The 23403-nt window shown below is 36.3% G+C and overlaps 1 protein-coding gene across 2 annotated transcripts in view; it reads left to right on the forward strand.

The window, feature by feature from the left end:
- The window catches only part of MS3_00003412 (uncharacterized protein), a 59270-nt gene that overhangs the window by 31721 nt on the left and 4146 nt on the right, over positions 1 to 23403 (forward strand). For both annotated transcript variants that reach the window (XM_051211206.1, XM_051211207.1), the window contains 12 exons: positions 229 to 698; positions 3515 to 3820; positions 4969 to 5020; positions 7050 to 7103; positions 7716 to 7827; positions 8350 to 8421; positions 10095 to 10214; positions 11592 to 11931; positions 17547 to 18119; positions 19868 to 20039; positions 20801 to 20864; positions 22127 to 22674. In XM_051211206.1, coding sequence (XP_051071244.1) covers positions 229 to 698; positions 3515 to 3820; positions 4969 to 5020; positions 7050 to 7103; positions 7716 to 7827; positions 8350 to 8421; positions 10095 to 10214; positions 11592 to 11931; positions 17547 to 18119; positions 19868 to 20039; positions 20801 to 20864; positions 22127 to 22674 — 2883 coding nt within the window. The remainder of the gene's footprint in view (positions 1 to 228; positions 699 to 3514; positions 3821 to 4968; positions 5021 to 7049; positions 7104 to 7715; positions 7828 to 8349; positions 8422 to 10094; positions 10215 to 11591; positions 11932 to 17546; positions 18120 to 19867; positions 20040 to 20800; positions 20865 to 22126; positions 22675 to 23403) is intronic.

A 23403-nucleotide genomic window follows, 5' to 3' on the forward strand; every position in this document is an offset into this window, starting at 1 on the left:
CCATTGATACCTGTGTTGGTAATATTCCCCGTGGAAAATAGAATAAATTAGTCCCCTCTTTTGAATTCTCGTTAAACATCTCACTTTTATGACTAATCTGTTTTTTAATATACTCTTCCCATACCTTTACATCTAACAGTGTAAAGTAATTGATGTTTTATTAGCGCACGCTATTAACATTAATCTATTTCGAATAATATTTGAGTCGAAACACTTTGTTTTATTTAGATTGGATTGGAACATCATAAAATTTGTGCGTAGCATACAGGCACCAGATTGTGTAATTTATGGGTTTTGTTCAGCTCTTACCTCTTCTACTCTTACTCAAACACAGCCGGGAACTAACAGTTTACACTCTGTTAATAATTCTGCGTGTGTATCGCAACCACAAAATTCGAACATAATATCACAACAGGGCAGTGGTTTGATGAATAACACAACTGGTGGCTCTGTTCCAATTAATCGACCATTTGTACCTGTAAATACAGGCGTACCGACTTCGATTCCATCTTCTAGTATTATACAACCACCGATTGATCCTATATTATCCTCGAATATGGGTGTGAATTCACTTACAAGTGGATCAGGAAGTGTGGGTTTTCCGAATTCAATACCTGGTTACCCATTCTTAATGTGTGATAATGTTGAAGTTAATCGTTTTGTACTATACTCCTTATTACAAATGTATCATACGTTTGGTGAGTAAATCAACATAAAGTTTTATTTTTATTGTGGTGCCATTATTTGGACCACTCGTAAAGACCATATTTATGTATATTTCAAATGGGATTATTTGTTGTACTAAGCTGTTTCAAATCTTGTTAAGTAATTGAATATCATTTAATTTTAGCTTACCACATAATACACCACAGATTGTCTTCTTTATATTGATTAAAATTGATTGTAACGTCCAAGCTTGATGATGGTCGAGTACACTAGTTCTGCTCAAGATATACCAAGGCTAACTTAAAGCAAATGTTTTCGATGGTGGGGATAAGTCTCTCAACAGCTGCGTGACTTACATTGATTAATTTCTTAGGTTTATGTGTTTCTTATATTGAATCAACATCCGCCCCCCATTTCCATGTTACCTAAAGTAAGCATGGATAGATTGATCCATTCTTTTAGTTAGACCCAGACAACAAACATTGAAGCCTTCGATTTCTATTTTAAACCATGCAAAAACATGTACATTCGTTGTCTTAGAGTCAGTCAGTCAGCTACAACGTAGGACCAGGCACATATATGCATCGGTCCAGGTTGCCATACCGCATTAGCACAGCAAGATGAACACCGGATTCATAGGAGTGGTTAGGTCAAGGGTGGTAATATATAGGAGAAAGATTGCATATAAGGATACAGTACAGGAAGAAAGAATCAGTTAGTAGAAAGAAAGATATGAAGTGATTTTAATCTCTTAGTTTAAGGGAAGACAGGGAGTGTATACACCTACGCCATTGTGATCGATTCTGAGCCATGTCACGAAGGGTCTCCAACCATTGGTTACGATAGTCACGCGGACCCCAACCAAGTAGTCTGCATCTACCAACATGGCTCAGACTAGAGGTTAGTGTCTTCAAGCACTGATGCCACGTTTTGGTTTGGCCGCCCCTAATTCTCTTCCAACCATCTCTAACACCCGTTAGCATTGCACGACGTGGTAATCGGTATTCAGGCATACGTAACACGTGACCCAACCATCTCAGTCGATGAAGATTAACAACCTCATCAACTGATTTACCATCATTACCTAATACCCTGCGTCTAACCTCACTATTACTTACCCGGTGATCCCAGCAGACGCCAGCAATATTTCTGAGGCATCTGTGGTCAAATACTAATAGCTTACGAGTGTCTTCTACTCTTAATGGCCATGTTTCGCTGCCGTAAAGTAGAACAGAACGGACTGCCGCGCAGTATACTCGTCCCTCAATTGATAGACGGATATCTCGCCTTCGCCATAGGTGACGTAAGTTGGCAAAAGCCAATAGAGCTTTTCGAATCCGTGCTGAGATTTCGTCCGATACCAACCCATTAGGGCTGATCAGACTTCCAAGATAAGTGAAGTTGCCAACGCGTTCGACTACTTCACTCCCTATCTTTAGTCCAGGTGTTGACGCAGGCCAGTCCTGAAGCAACAACTTGCATTTATAGGGAGAGAAGCGCATTCCAAACATTCTGGCATTGTTGCTTAGTGCTACCAAAAGACTCTGCATTTTGTCAGCGTCTTCACCAAACAGGACTATGTCATCTGCGTATTCTATGTCGATAAGTGGACCTCCTGGTAGGAGATCAATACCCGAGAATTCAGTCGATGAGAATGTTATTTCCATCAGTAGGTCTATGATGAAGTTAAACAGAAATGGAGAAAGTGGACAGCCTTGACGGACACCACTTGAAGTTGCAAAAGTAGATGACAGTTCGCCATAAGCTCTGACTCGACTAGTAGTGTTCGAGTAAGGAGCCTTCACAAGGTTTATGTACTTCTGGGGTACGCCTTTCAATGACAGACACTGCCACGGAATTTCGCGGTCTACCGAGTCAAATGCTGCTTTCAAGTCAAGAAAGACCACCATTGTCGGACGTCGATAAGTATGCCTGTGTTCTAGAACCTGACGAATAGTGAATATGTGATCGATGCAGCCACGACCAGGTCTGAAGCCAGCTTGATTCTCTCGTGTTTGCAGTTCACGAGTCTTAGTTAGGCGTCTGATAATTATCGAGGCTAGTATTTTAGATATTATATTAGTCAAACTTATACCTCTGTGGTTGTCACAGGATGATTTTGACCCTTTCTTATATATTGGGACGATAAGTGATTGTGACCAGTTAGATGGAATAATGTCTAACTCCCAGATCTTAGCTAAAATATTAGTCAACCTAATCGCTAAAATTGGACCACCATCCTTAAAGACTTCTGGAGCCAATCCATCTGGACCAGCTGCCCTTCCTCGTTTCAGATTAACTATAGCCTTTTGAACTTCAGCAAGAGTTGGGAGACCTACTTTAATGTTCCATTCACACTGTCTGGGAATGGTGGGTAGTTGTAGAGTAGCTGAAGGCCAGCTGAACTGTTCTCTGAAATGTTCCGCCCATCGTTCTAAACGTCTGGACTGGGAGCAGATGAGAGTATCGTCTTTTTACGAAATAATCTCACACTTGACTTATTAGTCTTAGAACCATTCAAACAATTGAAGTCGTTTGATGGAGAATGTTTCACGTATCATCATTGGTTTCACCTACTCTTTGTTGGCCTTAAACTGTCCGTTAACCACTTGCCGTGTGAGGTCCAAATAATATTTTATCGTGCGCGTACTGGAAGTTGAATTAAGTGGTAGTCCCTTGCTCCTCTGCTTGGTTTTTATCCAATTTTGTTTTTGAACCAGCTGTCCTATCAATTCTAACCGTAAAAATACTATGCTTTGGATTTCTTTCATTATATTTTAATATTCAAAGCTTTCGAATGTTTCCTCTTCAATTTACCAATCCTCCATATTTCCCTTCTTTAATCTAGATTTGGAAGAAGCAAGTGGAATTCGGCCGAATCTAGTTGAGCAAATTCGCTCCATGTGTGAACAGTGTGGTCCAAATAGTCTGATAGATTTACCTCAGCTAATCACAAAACGTTTGCCTGATTTTCTAATTCTTGTTATACGTCAGTTAACTAATCCAAACACAGGTGAATTTAACATTGGTAGTCTCCCATCATCGGATCCCATGAATGTAGAGTCAATCGAATCAACTTTACCGTATACAGATAAATCTACTAGTTTATCTAAACTTTGTTCAATGGTACAAGAGGAGTACACTTGTTTTTCTAGTAAGTTCTTACTTTATTTAATACAATAAAAGACAAAATATATGTGTAACATTTATGTTGGTTTATTATGAAGATTTCCCAAACATTTAATAATATTTCACGATATTGCTCAACTATCTTCCAATATCATTACTCCCAACAAAGTTAGACTACACTAGTCACGATTTCTTACTATAACATCTGGAAATACTTCTTGAAATTAATCACTACTGAATACATGATTATCATTAGTATGGTGGGTTTTGGTTATCTAAGATCAGTCCTTGATATGAACTAGGAAACTCAACAATCTCTGAGAATCCTGTTTACCGATAATAATCATGCTCACTAATCTCGAGAGAGGTAATTTCAGGAGTTGTTATGAGTAATCGTTATTAATCGAGTTCAACTACGTCCGTAATGAGACATTTACCTTGGCTTTGGAAGATGGCTGGACAGTATCACAAATTGATTGGAGTTTGGAATATAAACTGCTAGATGCTAACTCACCAGTTCAAACAGTGTGCTCTCACAACGAGGTCTGAAAGTTCTAGGTCGATCATAGGTGGGGTCATGTGTCCATACTAGTGAGGTGTTTAATACTAGTAGGAACGGATTTCCAGTGCTTCTTGGTTTTCAGTAGTTGTCTAGATACTGTTAGTCAGTTTAATAAATTAATAAATCTCCAATCCTCACAAACCCTCCATCCTGAATAGTATATGTTATCATGGTTTACAATACGCTTGGAGTCATGAGACCTTCAGCATTCGATTTTACTTTTAGAAGTCTCTAGTTATCTATTTCAAATGTCTCGACTTGTTCTCCCATTTTTCTTCAGAACGTAAAGTGATGGTTGCTTTGACTCTGGTTAAATAAATTTTATTATTTTTCTTCAGTTCGGTACTCTTATTCATTTTTGGAAAAATTAACAAAGTACGAATTAAATTTATATGGTTACTTTTAGCATACAGTGTTGGTATTTCTGTGGGCTTAAATTTGTACAGAAAGATCTTTATTCTTTGCTTATGGTTATCAAGCGATTATAGCTACTATTGTTTTCATGATTTTGATAATCATATTTCTTATTGTTTTGGCACCAGAAGATGTGCAGAAAGTACACATCTACAATCTCCATGTCCTTTCATGTTCTCGTTTCATTTTTATTTTAGATGGGAATTTTGAATGGAGCAATGCAGTTAGTCGGAGTAATGTGTTCTTATGGTGAGTTTCGTTGACTTTTTTAACTGTTGAACTAAATGTGATATCCTGCAACCTTTCTTACTTTAAAATTTGAATAAGACAAGAACAACGAACATGGCAGAATAATAGGAATTCATTTATTTAATGGATTATTACCGAATACTTACAACCTAAAAACACTAGTAACAGTATAAATAAATAGATTCATACTACTCTGTGACCTTCATTATTCTTGCTTCATCCTAACTGTTCTATATGTAACGTGGCTTTTTAGGTGTTTGCTCTATCGTTCATTCGGACTTTTTTATTTAATCATTTGATTAGTCATTGTTGGTATTTGTCTGCACATAATAGATGTAAAACACAACTCGGATTGTAAAATTGTTTCTTCAATGTTTGTGTGTAGACTACTGAAATATAATTCTTCATCCAACTCTGTCCTGAGCAATCCTTTCCAGCTGCTATTCATCCTTTTCATGTCTGCTTCGGATTCTTGGCTCAGCATGTTCTTTGACCTTCCTCTTATGCGTTTCCCTTTAGGAACCCAAGTTAGCGCTTGCCTCGTGATGCAGTTTGATGATTTCCTCAATGTGTGTCCTATTCACTTCCAACGTCTTTTCCTAGTTTCCTCCTCAGTTGGAAGCTGGTTTATTCTCTCCCACAGTAGGCTGTTGCTGATGGTATCCGGCAAACGGACATTAGGTATCTTGTGTAGTTAATTGTTTGTAAATATCTGTGCTTTGTTTCGATGATGGTTGTAGTAGTTCTCCGAGTTTCAGCTCTGTACAATTGAACTGTCTTGACATTCGTATTGAAGATTGTGACATTGATACTGGCTTACTGTTGTTTTGAGTTGCACATGTTCTTCAGTTGTGGGAATGCTATCCTTGCTTTGTCAATCCTTGCCTTTACGTCTGCATCAGATCCTCCTTGTTCATAGATAATGCTGTCCAGGTCCAGGTACGTGAAAGATTCCGTATCTTCCAGAGCTTCTCGATCAAGTGTGATTGAGTTGGTGTTCACTGTGTTGTATTTGAGGATCTTGCGTTTTCCCTTGTGTATGTTGAGGCCTACTGATATAGAAGCTGCTGCTGCATTGTTTGTCTTGACCTGCATTTGTTGACGTTTATGTTATCGAAGAGCTAGGTTGTCTGTGAAGTCTAAATCGTCTATTTGTATGCAAGCTGTTCATTGTATTCTGTGCTTTTCCTGAGATGTGGAGGTCTTCCTAATCTAGCCTGCCACTGGAAGAAAGAGGAAAGGGGAGAATAAACAGCCTTGTCTAACACCGGTCTTCACTTGGAATGCATCTACCAGCCGTTCTCCATTCACGACTTTAGAGTGTAGTCTGTCGTAAGAATCCCGTAATATAGTAACGATCTTGTCAAGTACACCATAGTGTCGAAGAAGGTTCCATAAGGTCCTCCTATCCATGCTGCCAAACGCCTTCTCGTAGTCAAGGTAGTTGATATATAGTGACAAGTTCCATTCAATCGATTGTTCAACGATGAACCGTAGTGTTACAGCTTGGTTTGTGCACGACGTATTGTTACTGAATTCAGCCTGTTGATTTTAACATTGGTTGTCTACTGAATCTTTCATCCTATTCAGCAACACTTTGTTGAAAACCTTTCCTGGTACTGACAGTAGTGTGATGCTTTTTAATCTTCACATTTGTTCAGATCGCCGTTCTTTGGAGTGAGCATGCTGGAATCTTGTTGATATATCCTTCTTTCTAGTCTGTTGTAGTTTTATTGGCTCGTTTAATGTTACTCAATAATCAAATACAGATTCATTTTTATGGCTTTCATTTATGTTTTTTCTCATGAGGTCTGTCTGGCTACCCGCATAAAGCGGAGATAAATCATACGACTCAGCAGTTGTTTACTGGAACCACTCTCTTTTGAAGTATGATTATTATTGTCCAAGTTGCTCGTCATACATTTTTTATGTATATCTTTCTACTAACATTATATCACATGAATTTCTTTGTTTCTTTCCTCTTCGCGATTTAAAACTTTGTTGTTTTTCTTTTTCTATTGATATGTAGTTTATTGTTTCGGTATTTTATGGAATATCAAAATATACCGAACAAACCAATCAGGTTAGTTGGTTATTTATAGTAGATTTTGAATGTTAAGTTACCTTGTTGATTTCCTATAAAATATCTGTTTCAATCACTTTATTTCAATTATTTGGTTCAATGAAGGTGTTTATAGAGTTGTAAATGGTTTTGACGAGTTTATGACAGGCATGTAGACGTTTTATATTCTATGCTGTATTTTCTATATACATTAGAAATGGTAACTACACCTATGATAGCTTGCTACTCTCAACCGGTTTATTGCATTTCACACTATAAATTTACTGAGTCGATTAGGTTGAATTTTTTCGTAGGTAATTAATAAGTCACCCACGCAAATAACTTTAATTCAATAGCTAAGCACACCAGTTGTGGTCCATGATATTGACTGTTCCACAAGGCATCAAAATATACTATGCAGTTGGTGAATTCGACCAAAAGTTAACCAGATTCTCTTATAGTATTCAAGATGTTTTGATATGGTTCGCAAAATCCGCGTATCAACTTGGATAATATCTGCGTGCTATTCAACTATTATGTTATGAAAACTGATATATATATATATATATATATTATTGAATGCTTACAAGCTAATTAGCTATTTTAAACTCTGTTTCTGTTTATTTTAATTAGTCTTTTACACCATATGTCTGCCAAATTTCTCAATAGACAACTTCGTATGCTTTGTGACTACATAGTGTCTTCTTTGACATTCACTGCACAAGTGAATTTTACAACTGAAAAGGTTAGTTAAATCAATCGGAGTTTCATAGTTTGTGAAATAATTGTTCTTGCTTATTTAAAACGAAATTTCTATTTTTTGTATATTCCATCATGTTTTCTTTGTTCTTACATATATTCTATCTGTTGCCTTTTCGTTGATCAAGTTCAATTCAACTAGATATTTGGAATAATTCTCATTTGAACGACGTTTTCTCCAACATAATCAGTCGTTTCTTTCACGTATTACAATCAATCGAGGATAAACCAAATGCTGAAATAACTTTTACAGATGTTTACTTATCGTTTCATCTGTTTTGCATGTGTTCACTAGAAAGCTATCTTTTTATTTTAAGAATACATTTGATAAAAAGCTACTGATTTGTTTGTCTGTGGACTAAAGACACTACTTACCAGTTCCAAATAAACTAAATGAAGCTTTGTTCATGATGTTCTGATGCCCCTATGTATTTAACTCCGTTTACTATTTTGTTTGCTGATTTTCCACTTTAGAAGTTAAACGTTCATGTTTGTTTCTCTGTTATAGTGTCTTTCTACATTGTCAGATTTCTGTGTACGTTGGCGTGTTGTTTCGTTAGATCGATTTCTATTGTTCTTGGTAAGCTTTTTTGTTATTGTGATCCATTATATTTAAGCTCTTGTGGCAGAAGGAATTATTAGGATTGCTTTTTTCAATACTACTAAATGAAAGTGTTGGTGTTCCTTTATTAATCAGTGTTTTGGTTGTATGAAAAATACGAGATAATTCACTCATTAACTTTAGGTTTTTGAGAAATTTGTCATAGAAAATTGACCATGTGTGAATTTTACTCATAGTCTTTATATAATTAGTAAATAAAATTGGACTCAGGTATTTAATCTATTGTTAGTGAGTGAAACAAGCTAAACTGTGCAGATTACTTAGTCGGGTGCGACAGTTTGACCAGTTTTCGTTGCTCATTTCAAAGAACAATTGATACGTTGCAAATCTGTCACCGTTTGCTGTTTATGAAACAATTTATATATATCTTCTTATTTTGTATAAATGATATGTGATAATTGAATTCGAAATTGCATTTGGTTGGAGCCAAATTTATTCATTTCACTAATCGACCTATAATTACTTAAAATATTTTTCGTTTTCAATTAAATCCAAAGTTTACTACTCCTATTAATATTATTCTACCCATTGATTGGCGTTTAGGATTACTATATTCGGTTGTAAAGCACATCCGACATTGTACTGTTGTTGAATCAAATATTCAACTTATTCTATATTTCTAGTTTATTAGTGTTTTTTGTATTGGAAGAGTGTTAGCATTGTTTGTACCTTACTCTAGACCAGGATTTCGATCCACTTCTACTGATGGTGTTTTTATTAGTAAGTGAGGTAGGGTCTGAAGACTCGTTACTGGATACATATTATGTTAGAAGTCAGAAGTCATTTGTTTTCCATGAAAGTAATGAGAAATACTTGGTAATGAAAGTGAAATGGCATTCTGATATTTTAATGACTGACTTGTGAGTAAACTTCATCAGTTTTTTTCAAATGGAAATCACTAAATCTGAATTATACATTGACAGTACAAGTTAGAAGTAGCTTTTTTAGATGAAGTTTTGGGATACAAATATCAAAGTTGTTATTTTCAATATAGTCACATAAAAGAGCATATAGTTTCTATTAGTGGAACATTTGTAAAGGGAGGAGTGACATGCAATGAGATCATTTTTGCTACCATTTATATTGATATTTCTAATTGAATTAACAAAATGAATCAAGAGAGTTGTATATATTTAATGTGATTTCTGGCAGCTTGTAAAATTCCATCTAATCATTTACCAATCAAATGATATGGAGAGTTATTCGTATCAAGTATGGGACGTAGGGAAACATCATTTTTATAAACTTTTGATAGTCCGTATAGTCTTGGTATAGCAGAACCAGATGGTCTGAGATGTTTGTAGAGGTCACAATTGGTAATGAACTCATCGTTCGTCTTACTTGAGATCTAAATGTGCAATTCAAGTGTAACAATGATCTCTATAGACAAACTGATGGAGTTTCCACTGGACCCTCTCTTAGCTGATTGATTTATGGCCAATCTGGAAAAGACGGTTTTTTCAATGACTGAATCATCATTATCGCCTAAAAAGCATAATCTGATAACCGCCATTATAACTAGATTATAAGTAAATAGTTTTTCTATGGAGATTTATGCTGAAAATGTATAATTTCTGTGATAGAAATATAGTCATAACATTTCTTTCTTTCTTTCTTTCAATTTCCAATAGCTCATGCATACAAGATACCAACACTCACAACTCTTTAATGTAAATCGAATCATTGTTTATTTGTTTACACAATCGGAGCAAATCACTAATGGGATAAACTATTTGGATAAAAAATATGAGGTCATTCTTTTTTCTATGAAAAGTTTTTATTTGTTTTGATGTATGTTGTTTCCGTATCAGTGTTTCTCACTGCCAATCGAAAGAACAGATCAGACTAATGATTAGTCGCTTAATCATTTCATAACGATTTATACCTTATTACTGAATTATTATGCTTAAACCTCATCCGCGCTACTTTAACTGTGCCTAGTATGGAAGCTGATTAGTAGAAACAATTATTTAGTTCCATTAATTTGTTCGATACGAGTTCATAAACGAATAGATTCATTTATATTTTTCGCTCAATACTTTGTTGCTGTTATGATCACTCCGCTAACAATCTACTTATTTACATCCATATGTGATCTGATAGAGATCAGTTTTGTTTATCACGAATTAAATGAAATGTTATTGTTATTCAGGGCAGAAAAAGAAGCTAGGGATTTCAGGTAGTGTATCTGTTGGAGCACATATGGAAGGGTGTGTATGTAATGATGTCAAATTATACATGATTTTGAGAAAAATTTGCTCTACTTTTATTATGTTCTGAATTATAATGTCATTGTATAATTATTTATTTATTTATTTGAACACATAAATATTGGTACAAAGGGGTACCGAATACATATGCGCCACACGAGTCACTTGATTTGTGTGTGGACTATGATGCTGTCTGGGTGCTCAAACCGAAGCAGGTGGTCTTCTTAGGGGGCCACATACTGAGCCTTTGACCTAATGATCTAATCCACAAGGCAGTGGAGCATCGTGAGGAGATGCAGTCCCATGGTAGCCGGTGACCAATAGTTGGTTCATACGCCATTTGTTCCCTGAGGGTACTGGAGCCCATGTGCACCATTGGTTTTGAATGAGGGTTTTCCAACTTCCTAGGTGGATCCTCCACATCCATCAAACCCGTTAAAGCGCCGGACATTCGTTTTTCGTCCTCTCAATTTCGTAAACAACAGCCCCGCCACGAGAAGTCAGTGAGTAGGACTTCCCTGGCAGTGGCTGTATATACGTGGCCATGTGAGAGCATTTCGAGAGGGAGAGCTAACTCTCCTCATCCTCGATTGTACCAGGGCATTTGGGGCTGTTGTTTATTGTTCCTATAAGTACTTGGTTTTTTCCTAAATCTACCGTTATTATTACATGGTCTTTACATCATACACTATGTGAGATACGTGTAAAATAATATAAACAAATGTTAAGTGTGCATTAAACAATTTTAGACGGTTAATCGTACTTACTAAAGTTCTATATTTACAAGCGAAATTTTGTCCGACTTTATTTATACTATTTACATTTGTATTAGTGGATGTTAAAAATGAAGTCTCGCTTGTATGTACATATTTTAAATTGTTTAAACTATTTTCAACATTTCTTTGATTTTTAATGTAGGCTAATTCCATTAATAGCGATTCAAGTACACTGAGAAAATCACCTCATTCTGACCCATTGTCTAGTCGGGATTGGTTTTCGTGTATTCGTGCTTTGCATGAAATTATTCCTGATCAATGGATTACGTATCCAAAAACTTGTACAATATCTTCTAATACTAGTAACGATCCATCAGATGAAACCGACAAACCTCCTTATTTACCTGTATTCTATGGTCACTTGTTATTACGTTTGCTACCATTGTTAGAAGTTGTAATAATGCAGTTCTTAATGTGTGAAGTTCCATTTGTTCTATTGATACCATTTTGCCGAGCTATTGCTCCTTTGTTTCGTTATCACAGTAAGTTAACATTTTTTAGAGAAAAACTAAATCTATACTTTTCGACTTAATAACCAATTATGTTTCACTAATTTTTCCCATACTACCCAGATACATAAAGGTTTCTACATCCTCCAAAGCTTCTCCTTCAATTGTGATTGGATTGGTGCATGCTGTATTGTATCAGAGAATCTTCATTTTCCCTTTGTGTACGTTAAGACCTCTGCTGCTACACTGGTCGTCTTCCGCATTTGTTGTTGCGTGTGCGATAGGAGAGCCAGATCATCTGCGAATTCTAGATCGTCCAGCTGCATCCTAAATGTCGACTGTAACCCATGCTTCCCCACAGATGTTGACGTCTTTATGATCCAGTCGATCACCAGAAGAAAGAGGAAGTGTGAGAGTAATTAACCTTGCCTGACACCGGTCTTTACTTCGAACGAGTTTGTCAACTGTCATCCATGCAGGATTTAGCAGCTTATCCATTATTGGAATTCCGTATGATATTGACTATCTTCTCAGGCACTCCTTAGTGTCAAATAATCCTCCATAGTTTTGTCCTCTCCACGCCATCAAATGCTTTCTTGGAGTCAATGAAGTTGATGTAGAGTGATGAATTCCATCCACTTGATTGTTCCACAATGATCCGTAGAGTTGCGATTTAGTCTGTACATGATCGATCCTTACGGAATCCAGCCTGTTGGTCTCGAAGATGGGCGTCTGCGCAGTCCTTCATCCTGCTTAACAATACCCTGTTGAAGACTTTTCCCGGCATTGAGAGAAGAGTGATGCCGCTGTAGTTATCGCAGTTACTGAGATCGCCTTTCTTTGGTATTTTGACCAGAAGTCCTTCTTTCCAGTCTGTTGGTACTTGTTCCTCATCCCAAATCTTATTGAAGAGAATGTGGAGTATCCTTGCAATTACCGCTACGTATGTTTTTAGTGCCTCTGCTGGAATGTTGTCTGGTCCTGCTGCTTTGCCATTCTTGATTTGTCTGATGGCCATGCTGATTTCTTCGATTGCTGGTGGACCAACAGTGATTGGGAGGTCCGTGTGTGCTGCTTCGATGTTGGGTGGGTTCAGTGGGGCTGGTCGATTCAAAAGTTCTTTGAAGTGTTCTACCCACCTGTTTCGTTGTTCTTCAATGTTGGTGATTACCTTGCCTTCCTTGCTTTTCACTGTTTGCTCCGGTTTACGGTGATTTCCATAGAGTTTCTTTGTTATGTCATACAGTTCTCTCATGTTTCCTTCTCTTGCAGGCTTTTCCGCCGTCGTTGCTAGATCTTCCACATATTTACGTTTGTCAGTTCTAATGCTCCTCTTCACTTGCTTGTTTACTTCTGTGTGTTCAACTTGTGCGTTGGCTTTCTCTGTTCCTGTTCGGCCGGTATTGATTGCTGCCTTCTTGTTCCTCCTTTCTTGAATCATATCCAGTGTATCAACAGTGATCCATTCCTTGTGATGGTGCTTATTGTGGCCCAGAACCTCATGACATGTTGAAGTGATTGCCTCCTTTATCCCTTTCCAGTTGCTCTCCATAGTAGTTCCCTCTCCATTGAGTAGATCGTGAAAGGCCTGGAACCTATTACTGAGGGCTATCTTGAATTCGTTGAGTTTGTTACTATTCCGAAGAAAGTCCGTATTAAACTTTTGTGATGTTGTCCACCCTGTTTTCCAGTGCTTCTTGAGTTTCAATTTCATCTTGGCGACCAGCAATTGATGATCTGATGCTATATCAGCTTACCTCTTGGTTCTCATATCCTCCATCGTCCTTCTGAACTTTTTGTTGATGCAGATATGGTCGATTTTGTTCTGTGTAGTGTGACCCGTTGCAGTCCATGTGGCTTTGTGTATGCGTTTATGTGGGAATATAGTGCCGCCTATGACCAATTTATTGAAGGCACATAGGTTTGCAAATCTCTCAAGATTTTCGTTTCGTTCTCCTAGTCCATGTCGTCCCATGTCTTTGTATCCGGTGTTGTCCATTCTAACCTTGACATTTAGGTCTTTTATCAGAATGGTTAGGTCCTTTGTTGCACACTCTTCGACGATTGACTGGTCTATCGTAGAATTGATCTGTAACGTCTTCATTGTAGTCGTTGGTAGGCGCATAGCATTGGATGACATTCATTGTAATGCCCTCTTTCTTTGTTTTGAAGGAGGCTTTGATGATCCTTGGTCCATGAGATTCCCATTCTATAAGTGCATTTTGGGCTTGTTTGGATAGCATCAGTGCAACTCCTTGTGTATGTGGGGCATTTTCTTTCTGTCTCCCACATTACATGATCATTAATGTTTGCTCTGGTTGTCAGATTGGATATCAGCGTCGTGACCTCCGTAGGAACTGGGCTTTCACCACGAGGCGTCATAGCTCTTCTAAATTAAGACCTTCCAACTCCCAGCTCGGAGTTTAAATGTTTTGAATTATTATTTCTGGTTATCATGTTTTTAGCGAGTTAGTTTTCTACGGTATGGGGTCGCTAACTCCATGCCCAACCCTCCTCCTTTATCCGGGCTTGAAACCGACAGTGGCCCCAGAGGGGGTTGTCTTTTTAATGAATCAATCAGCTTGTTAAACACAATGAATTTTTTTTGTTTCTGAAGGCCATTGAGATAAGTCTACTTATTGTAGCTTCAGATTTGCTTTTTAACGTTAATTATATCAAGAAAGACAGCTTGTTAAACAAGAAATTCTGTATCATGTGATTCAACTCTCTTTTTAAAAGGGAAATCGGGTGACAACTGAAGCATATTTTTCTTAACACCTTGTATAAATTTCATCTAATTGTGGAGGACAGACTTATTTTGTACATGCTTTTGCATATCTTGGAAATTTCATATCTGTAACTATGCATTCAAAAATAGATAGCTAAACAACAACACATGAAATAAACAGGGACAAATTCTCTGCTTGATGACAGCATCCACGACTAACCCTGAAAATACTAACTTTAAGCATAAGGAAAAACATCTTTTGTCATGGTGACTCCCGAATTCGTTCCATCATTGGGCCCAAATAGATCGCATCGCTATCAGCCACCGGTCGAGGTGCTCGGTAGAAGACTGTCGCTCATTCTGAAGAATATACTTAGATTCAGATCATGCTCTAGTGCGAGCGCGTATTTGTCTTCGTCTTACTGGACGTAGGAAAGACGCTGTAAGGAAACCTCTTAGGGCCCTACTTAATGATAGTCAAGCTAAGAATATATTTCAGGAACAACTAGGAAAACAGTTAGGCAGCCATGTGATGCCCACCTCGAGGCAGCATGGAATGACATCCGAAAAGCTGTGGAAACAGCAGTGATATCTGCTAGTACGGTAGACCAATGAGAAACACTGGATCTCAGCAACTTCTAACTCACTGATAGATGCTCGAAAACTCATTCCGTCTGGCTCTGAACATTACATAGTGCGGAGTTAGCTTAAGCGCAAGCTGACAAGAAGCATACGCAATGATCACGAACAGTGGTGAGTAGCGAAAGCAAGAGAGATGGAAAAGTCAGCGGCAATAGGTAACAACAGACAACTGTTCAGACTTGTTATGGAAACCGGTATTAGGAACCCAACTGTTAGCGAATCTATCTCAGAAAAAGTTGGACGTAATACTCATTCTCACTTTAGGAGATTGGATCGATGGACAGAACACTTTAGGGATCGGATGAACTGGCCTTCAGCCACACTTCGGTTTCCCACGATCTCCAGTCAACTTGAATGGCAAGTTAATGTAGGTCCTCCGTCCCTTTACGAAGTTGAAAAAGCCATAGGAAATCTGAAACGAGGGAGAGCAGCAGGCCCTGACAGGTTTACTCCTGAGATTTTTAAGGATGGTGGTCCAGTATTAGCAATGAGATTAACCGAGGTCTTAGGTAGAATTTGGGAACTGGACGTAATCCCATCTGACTGGTCTCAATCACTGATTGTGCCAGTCTATAAGAAAGGACAAAAGTCCTCTTGTGACAATCACAGAGGAATCAGTTTGACAAATATAGTGTCTAAAATATTAGCTTCAATAATACTTCGACGCCTAATCAAAGCTCGTGAAGAGCAGAATAGAGAAAACCAAGCCGGTTTTCGACCTGGACGTGGTTGTATAGATCAGGTATTCACACTACTCCAGGTTCTAGAACACAGACACACATTCAGACGCTCCACAATAATAGTATTTCTCGACCTTAAGGCGGCATTCGACTCTGTTGATCGTGAGGTTCTATGGCAGTGTTTGTCACTGAAAGGAGTACCAAAGAAGTACATTAACCTTGTGTAGGCTCTCTACTCGAACACAACTGGTAGAGTGAGAGCTTATGGCGAACTGTCATCAGAATTGATTACCTCAAGTGGTGTTCGTCAGGGCTGTCCACTCTCTCCATTCTTGTTCAACTTTGTCGTCGATGTACTTTTAGAGATAACACTTTCCTCGTCTAGATTTCCAGGGGTTGAACTTCTGCAGGGTGATTCACTTTTTGACACTGACAAGTGGACTGAGCCATGCTGGCAGGTACAGATTACCTGGTTTGGGACTGCGAGATGATAGAAACCGATGGTTAGTTACCCTGAATGACATGGCTCAAAATCGTTTGCAATGGCGCAGGTGCATCCACTGTGTTCTCCCAAATTCTAATCTTCTGAATTCTTCATGTCCCTTTTTTCTCTTTACATATTTATTTCACTGAATTATACTCCTTGAATAACATCTTCAAATCCTAATGTTTCCGAATACTGCTTATACTTTTACTACCTCTATCACTACGGGATTCGAATCGACAAGTGCATTTCTGTGCTAATGTGATGTGGCAACTTGAACTGATGTACGTACGTACGAAGTTCTATGTTGTTGCTGACTGACTGACTGATCTATTTTTGAAACTAACTGAAAATGTGTGAAGTATTTTCAAAAAAAGTAGGTTTTCACTGTAGTATACGGTATTGTTTTCTTAACTGAAGCATAGAGTCTTTTTTTTTTAAATACAGCTGAGGTTCGTTGTAAACATTTGCCCGTTTGTCTATAATTGTTATGTTTAGTTAGAATCTAAGCTGTTCATATTTTTACCTAATGATCAATATAGAACTTGAAACAACTGGTCATTCGTTTAGATTGTCCGAAAAGGTAAAAAAAATCAACGGTTTTCCTAATATTTTTTAACTTTCATCAATCATACAAATCGATCCCAGAATTGTCTTGTTATGGAATATATACTGAAATCACACATTACTTCGTTATGTTCACTTAGTGTTTTGTGAGTAGTGATTGATTTAATTTAGAGAAACAAGAAATCAAAGAGCACTGAATAGCTATTTTGTTTTTCATAACTCCCTACTCTCCAACCTGAAATGTTTAGGTGTCCGGTGTATGTATAACATCAGGTTATCTGAAAACTCTTCAAACAATTAATGTTGTCTAAAACTTCTTCACGGACTAATCACATAAAGGGCTTACTTCACTTTGATGGAATCTCCATAATTTTATTTCTGATAATCCATCAACTTTGATTATTCATTGCCGTTAGTGATCCGCTTGTCAAATCAGTTAGGTTATTGACTGTTTTGTTGAGTTAAACATATTTGTAAAGATACATTCGACTTTAAATCAGTGTTTGTCACTTAATAAAAATATACGTTTCCAAAATTTACTTTTTAGGGCGTCCAGTTAATATCTGCTATACATTATTACGTGATCATGCCGAATTCACTATGAAAGGTTTACTGTATAAATTATCATATCTAGGCTATCCAGCATATCATTCACAGTTGCCAGCCACTAAATATCTGGATACTTCACCTTCATCTGAATCAGATATGGACAAAATTCCATGGATTGTTGATCGTTTATTGTGTCAGTTATTCGTTCACTGCATAATTAGTAAACACCAGCAGCTAGCTATGAAAGCAGCGTTAACTCGTTCTTCAAAAGGTTTTGACCAACAATTTAGTTCTGTAAATGGTATATTTACACAACAAGGGTGGAATAATCTTCAGTTGTGTGTAAAGCAGTCAGAAGTATTTTACGACGTAATATGTAGAAATCCCAGTAATGTTACTAGTGATTGTAATGTTGTTCATGATAACACAGATCGGTCTGTTGTGAATATTTTACTTGATCCAGAATCATTTGAGACACAGTTCAGGTCAATGTTTATGACATGGTATTCCTGTAATATATTTAAATACAATTGGGAATATTTATTTGGATTGATTGATCCAATATGTAAAAGTAAGTAAACATTTCCGTGTTCATAATATGATGTTCTACTCGGACAACTTAGAATATGGGCATATCATGCTTGAATTCAAAAACTGTTACTCAAATATGTATAAGTCTATCGCGTCAGCGACACTAACATAACTACCCTTGTTGTTTATTTAGCATTCTGATAATTTATTGCATTTGAGTCAATATGCACAGGTTTCATGTAAGAGTTTAAAGGAATACTAAATCATATTTTGAATTCCTGTTGACTGAAAAATACAGTTAATTTTGTTTGTTAGGAAAGTAATCTTCCCGTCTGGTTTAGGATTTTGTGGAAATCGATCCTTTTGTACTTACGTTTAAAATTTTCGACTGCTCGTATCACTTGGGAATAGATTTAGTCAGGTTTCTGATTAACTGTAATTATAGATGGGGAATTAACGGTAAACTTTTGTTTCCATGACTTCGAATTTCAAACACGTCCAATTCTTTTCGATCAAATTCAAAATTGTTGTTGTATACCTCAGTTTGACCTTTCTGTAAACTGGTTCCGTGTATCAATATAATTATCAGTAATAATACAAATAAGGTACATTGTTTCTTGGCAGTTAAAATGTATGGGTGATTGATGGTACAAGCAAAAGAAAATCAGTAAATGGCTAAGTATCCGTTGATATATTCATAAGCCCTAGTTAAATGAAGTATCATATACTCTGCTTTGGACAGCTTTTTATGTGGCGAGCAGTAATATTATTCAACTGTTCGACTCAAAATAGACGAAGTGTAATTTAAGCTAGTAATTAAATAGTTCGAAGGAACATGCTATGACCACTGAGTCATCGCTCCAAATAGATTGTATGAATTAAAATATAGATGGTATCAATCTTGTCTTCGTATATGAAAGATTATTGATGATAAGCTTTTGTCTTACCGTCGTTGCTGCTATGGATTGATGTTTACTTAATACAAACGTTTGCAAATGAAAGTTGTCAGAGTCTATGTCCCTAAATTAAAAAAAAAGATATATGGGAGATCGTTTGTTTTACCTTTCAAGGAAAAATTAAATAAGAAAGAAAGATTAGTTCAGCGAAGAGTTCTCTTTTCGGCGAATTCATTTTCAAAGCTGTGCAATCGCAAATATATATACATACTTTTACAGGGTGATAATAATACTGATAATAAACTTGTTATACATGGTGACAGTAAGGTTAAATAAACAAAGGTATTAGAAATTTTTTTTTATAAAACAAGGAAAGTTTAATAATCGTTTGACAGTTAATGGCCTAAGTATTCATTGGGTAAGGATGGCTCAGCATGATAAAATAAAATGTTGAAACAGAGATGAAATGTAATCGGAATGATCGTGGAAATAAAAACAAACCGGTTGGGGGTAGAAGATTTGAAGGGAAGATGTAAGGTGAAGGAGGCGGCTATAAGGGAACAAGAGTATGAAGAAAGAGAAAATTTTAATACATTAAGACCATAGTAGAAGAAGAGGTTGTACCAGTCTCTTTTGTACACATAATTCTGGTTTTTCAAAATGTATGGCTATTGCCTCGGCAATCCAAAGAAGATGCAGTCTAATTGTCTTAGGAAGGCTGACTGTATAAAAACATAGAACTACACTGATGTAAACATTTTTTTAATCATAGCTAACAAATAAATACAGGTGCTTACTTTCATAGTACAAACTAATGTGTATATGAAGTATCCAATTTATCATGTAATATAACTTAATAAAATGGATTTATCCACTTTTTTCTCCATTGTAGGCAACCAAAGACATGGAATTTATGGGCATTCAGCAGCATGGAGAATTTGGAATCATGAAGAGTCCGTATGCATTCAAACTGCAGGATTATATGCTGCCTCAATTGAACTAATGTCCAATTTTATGTTGCCTAATGAATTGACATCAGTTGTGTCTGATTTCCTAACTAATTGGTTAGTTGTTTTGGGCATAAAATCTGTTTATTTTTATTTCACACTAATGTATGTCGATTGAAAGTGGATTGTTTATAAAAAATTTGTCATATTTGATTTTATCTAAACGATTAAGAAATAATTTATAGTGTATGGTAGTAATGTCAGTACGAAATTCTTAAAACTTCAATAAAATATTTGTTGTACTTTGAAACCTAGTCATTTATGATTATTTTGAAGCTAGCTAGGTAAGATGTGTGCTCGAAATAAAAGAATGTTAAATTCTGTTGCTTGACTTTCTGTCTTATTCTAACAGGAAAATATTTAAAGACTGATAAAAAGAAAGACTTGGAATCGACTCGTGACATTACTACTTGCACAGTAAACACACTCACATATATACCTTCATCTCTACAGACGTTAAAAAAAATCCATTTTTGTCCACAGACCATTTGATAGCAAGTTAAGACCAATTTTACCTTGATATATATGGAAATAAACAATAAATTTAAAGAAAAATGAACTAATTCATTATATTGTCATTGAAATATTGATGGAGTTAAAACGAGAATCATCTAGCAATAAACATGCAAACTCAAATAATTGAAAATACGAATTTCACACGTTAAATAGAAGTGTGAATGTCTTGGCAGTGCCAGTAGTGAACTATACATTTATATAATTTGTCAAACTACATTTTCAATTTCCCAGAGATTTCTGGTTTTTGTTATTTTCCTCTCATTTTATTGATGTGAAAAAATATTTTACTCTCCTTGTATTAGTGCGAAACATATAAATTTCAATCAACTACAAAATATCACTGGCGCCCTAGTTGTTATTTTACCTGTGAGTTAATCATTTTCAAATTTAAATTTGGGTGAATTTCAACTTGGTTGTGAAAATTTGTTTTTATATTAAACCAACATTCAGGATTGAACATCTGTTTGGTTTTTGACGACTTTGTAAAAGTATTTTCCAGGAAATCAATTGACTAACTAACTACCTAGAATAACGTACACAAGCGACACATTCTTCTTATTCAGAAGGACCTATTTTGAAATAAAATTGCTCGAATAAACCAGTATGATTACAGCGATATAAAAGAGCGATAAACTGATCGTAAAAAGACAGGAAACAGTTTTTCTTGAATTGGATATATCTATTTCAGTGGAACCGTACGCGAAGTTTTCACTTTTGTTTTCCATGAACAGGAACCATGTAATACATGCTTGGAAATTAAAGCCAAACTTTTCTTTATTCGATTTCTAGTCCTTTTTAGTTCAGACATTTTAAAACTTGTCTCACATTATCACTCTTATATCAACTAATATCGTGTTGAGCCTACCAAGTTAATGTATTAGTTGTATTATTTTATGCAACATAATGATGACTGATTAATTTTTATCAGGTGAAAATACTCTGTGCTGTTCAGTTTCTATGAATTTGAATAAATAGTAGTGAAATTATGTCATTATTCTTCGTCATCGCTCATAAATTAGCAGCTGTCCATTAAGTTTAGATGAAGTGGTTTTGTGGAAAGTATTTTAATCTATAGACGATATTCGTCATACATCGATATCTGTTGTAGTACTGTTATAAACTAGGGGGCATTGGTCATCTGATTCGTTCTAATATTGGACTCAGCACTGCGCTCCACGCACCCCGTCTAGGATTGAACCGAATACTTTCAGATCTCAAGATATCCGCTTTGTAATCATACCAGTGAATTTTACACAATCTTACCGTTCATGATTCAACAGTCGTCTAGTTCTCCATGTTTTTAGTGATACCCCAATTAAAACCAGCCTCTAATAAATACCATCTATATAGTTATTAAGTCACTTAAATCATATCTCAACTAAAGTTGGAAATTCGAATGTCATTTTCAAGATTTTGACACGCAAATAAGAAATTTATGTCAGTTCACAATTATTTATGAGGTTGTACTTAGTGAACATAACGGCCATCTGACAATTTGTTTTCGTCTAAACTATGTGTATTCAGAGAAAAATTTTAAGCCCGTACATAATTTGGTTATTATTGAATTAAATTCAGAAAATTATCATATTACTGTTCGTTTCTTTGTAATTAATGCCCTTTATTTTCAGAGTGTTTACCGATTTCCTCTGTTTAAATTTTGCGTCACCCTATTCAATGACCCAATTCTTTGTGACACCACACCTGAATCGAATCCAATAGATCCAGAAAATATGTTCACGTGCATCTCTGATGTAAAGTTTACTAATGATCATAATACTAATACTAAGTGGCGTCGTTCATCAAGAGCTTTACGTCATAGAAAATTGCTAGATGTTAATTTAACCTCTGTAGATAACGTCACTTTAACATCTGAAGGTGCATCATTTAAAGACGGAAATACTTCACTGCTAAAACCACCAAAAGTAGCTTTACATTTCTTCGAAAAATATCTTCCATTAGATCAGAAAACAGACTCTGATTTGGTCGATACACTTAGTAATGGGGGCTGTAGTGCTATTGAGATATCACATCAAAGTGCTGAAGCAAACCAAACTCTGAAGGACAATTTCAATAACTCGGACTTTTCGTCCGATGTGACGGAATACCTGATTAAAGCTAACTTATGGCATTCAATTTGGGCACATGCTAACACATCACATCTAGCATCGTTACCTGGGTAAGCCTATCTTTCACATAATGTATTCATATATATATATATATATATATATATATATATATATATATATATATATATATATATATATATATATATATATATATATAATTGGTAACCTTGACGTACGAACACGAAATAATTTTCGACGATATAATCTAGTTTCGAAAATTCCACGCATTTGATTTGCTGTGTAACTCCGATCTGCTGGTAGAATCACGGCGTCACAGACTTATAAACGGTAACCACATCACTTTGATAATAGGGACACTTACGGAATCCATTTACATGAACCTAGTGATAGACAAAAGCCGCGGTGATCCATGTAAATTGTTGTTAACAGAGTTTCTCGAACTCGTGAAAGTAACGTACAGTAAGGCGGATCTCAAACGCTTCATTCAGCACCACATTATAGCAAACGGGCCAAGAAGGTTGGATCCGAGAATATTAAAAATTGCGAAACAAAGCTGATGAGACTAGGAATTGTAAGGCCTTCGAGCAGCCCGTGGGCATCCCCGTTACACATGGCCCCGAAGAAGAATGAAGAAATTAGCCCGTACGGAGACTATCGAGCACATAAAAAACAAACAGTAGGCGACATATATCCTATACCTCACATTCACGATTTTACCAACCATATGGAAGGCGCTACTGTTTTTTCGAAGATGGACCTAGTTAGAGGATATTATCGCATTCCTGTAGCGGCGCAAGACATACCAAAAACAACAGTAA

Source organism: Schistosoma haematobium, chromosome ZW (assembly GCF_000699445.3).
Source record: "Schistosoma haematobium chromosome ZW, whole genome shotgun sequence".
Classification (NCBI taxonomy): Eukaryota; Metazoa; Platyhelminthes; class Trematoda; order Strigeidida; family Schistosomatidae; genus Schistosoma; species Schistosoma haematobium.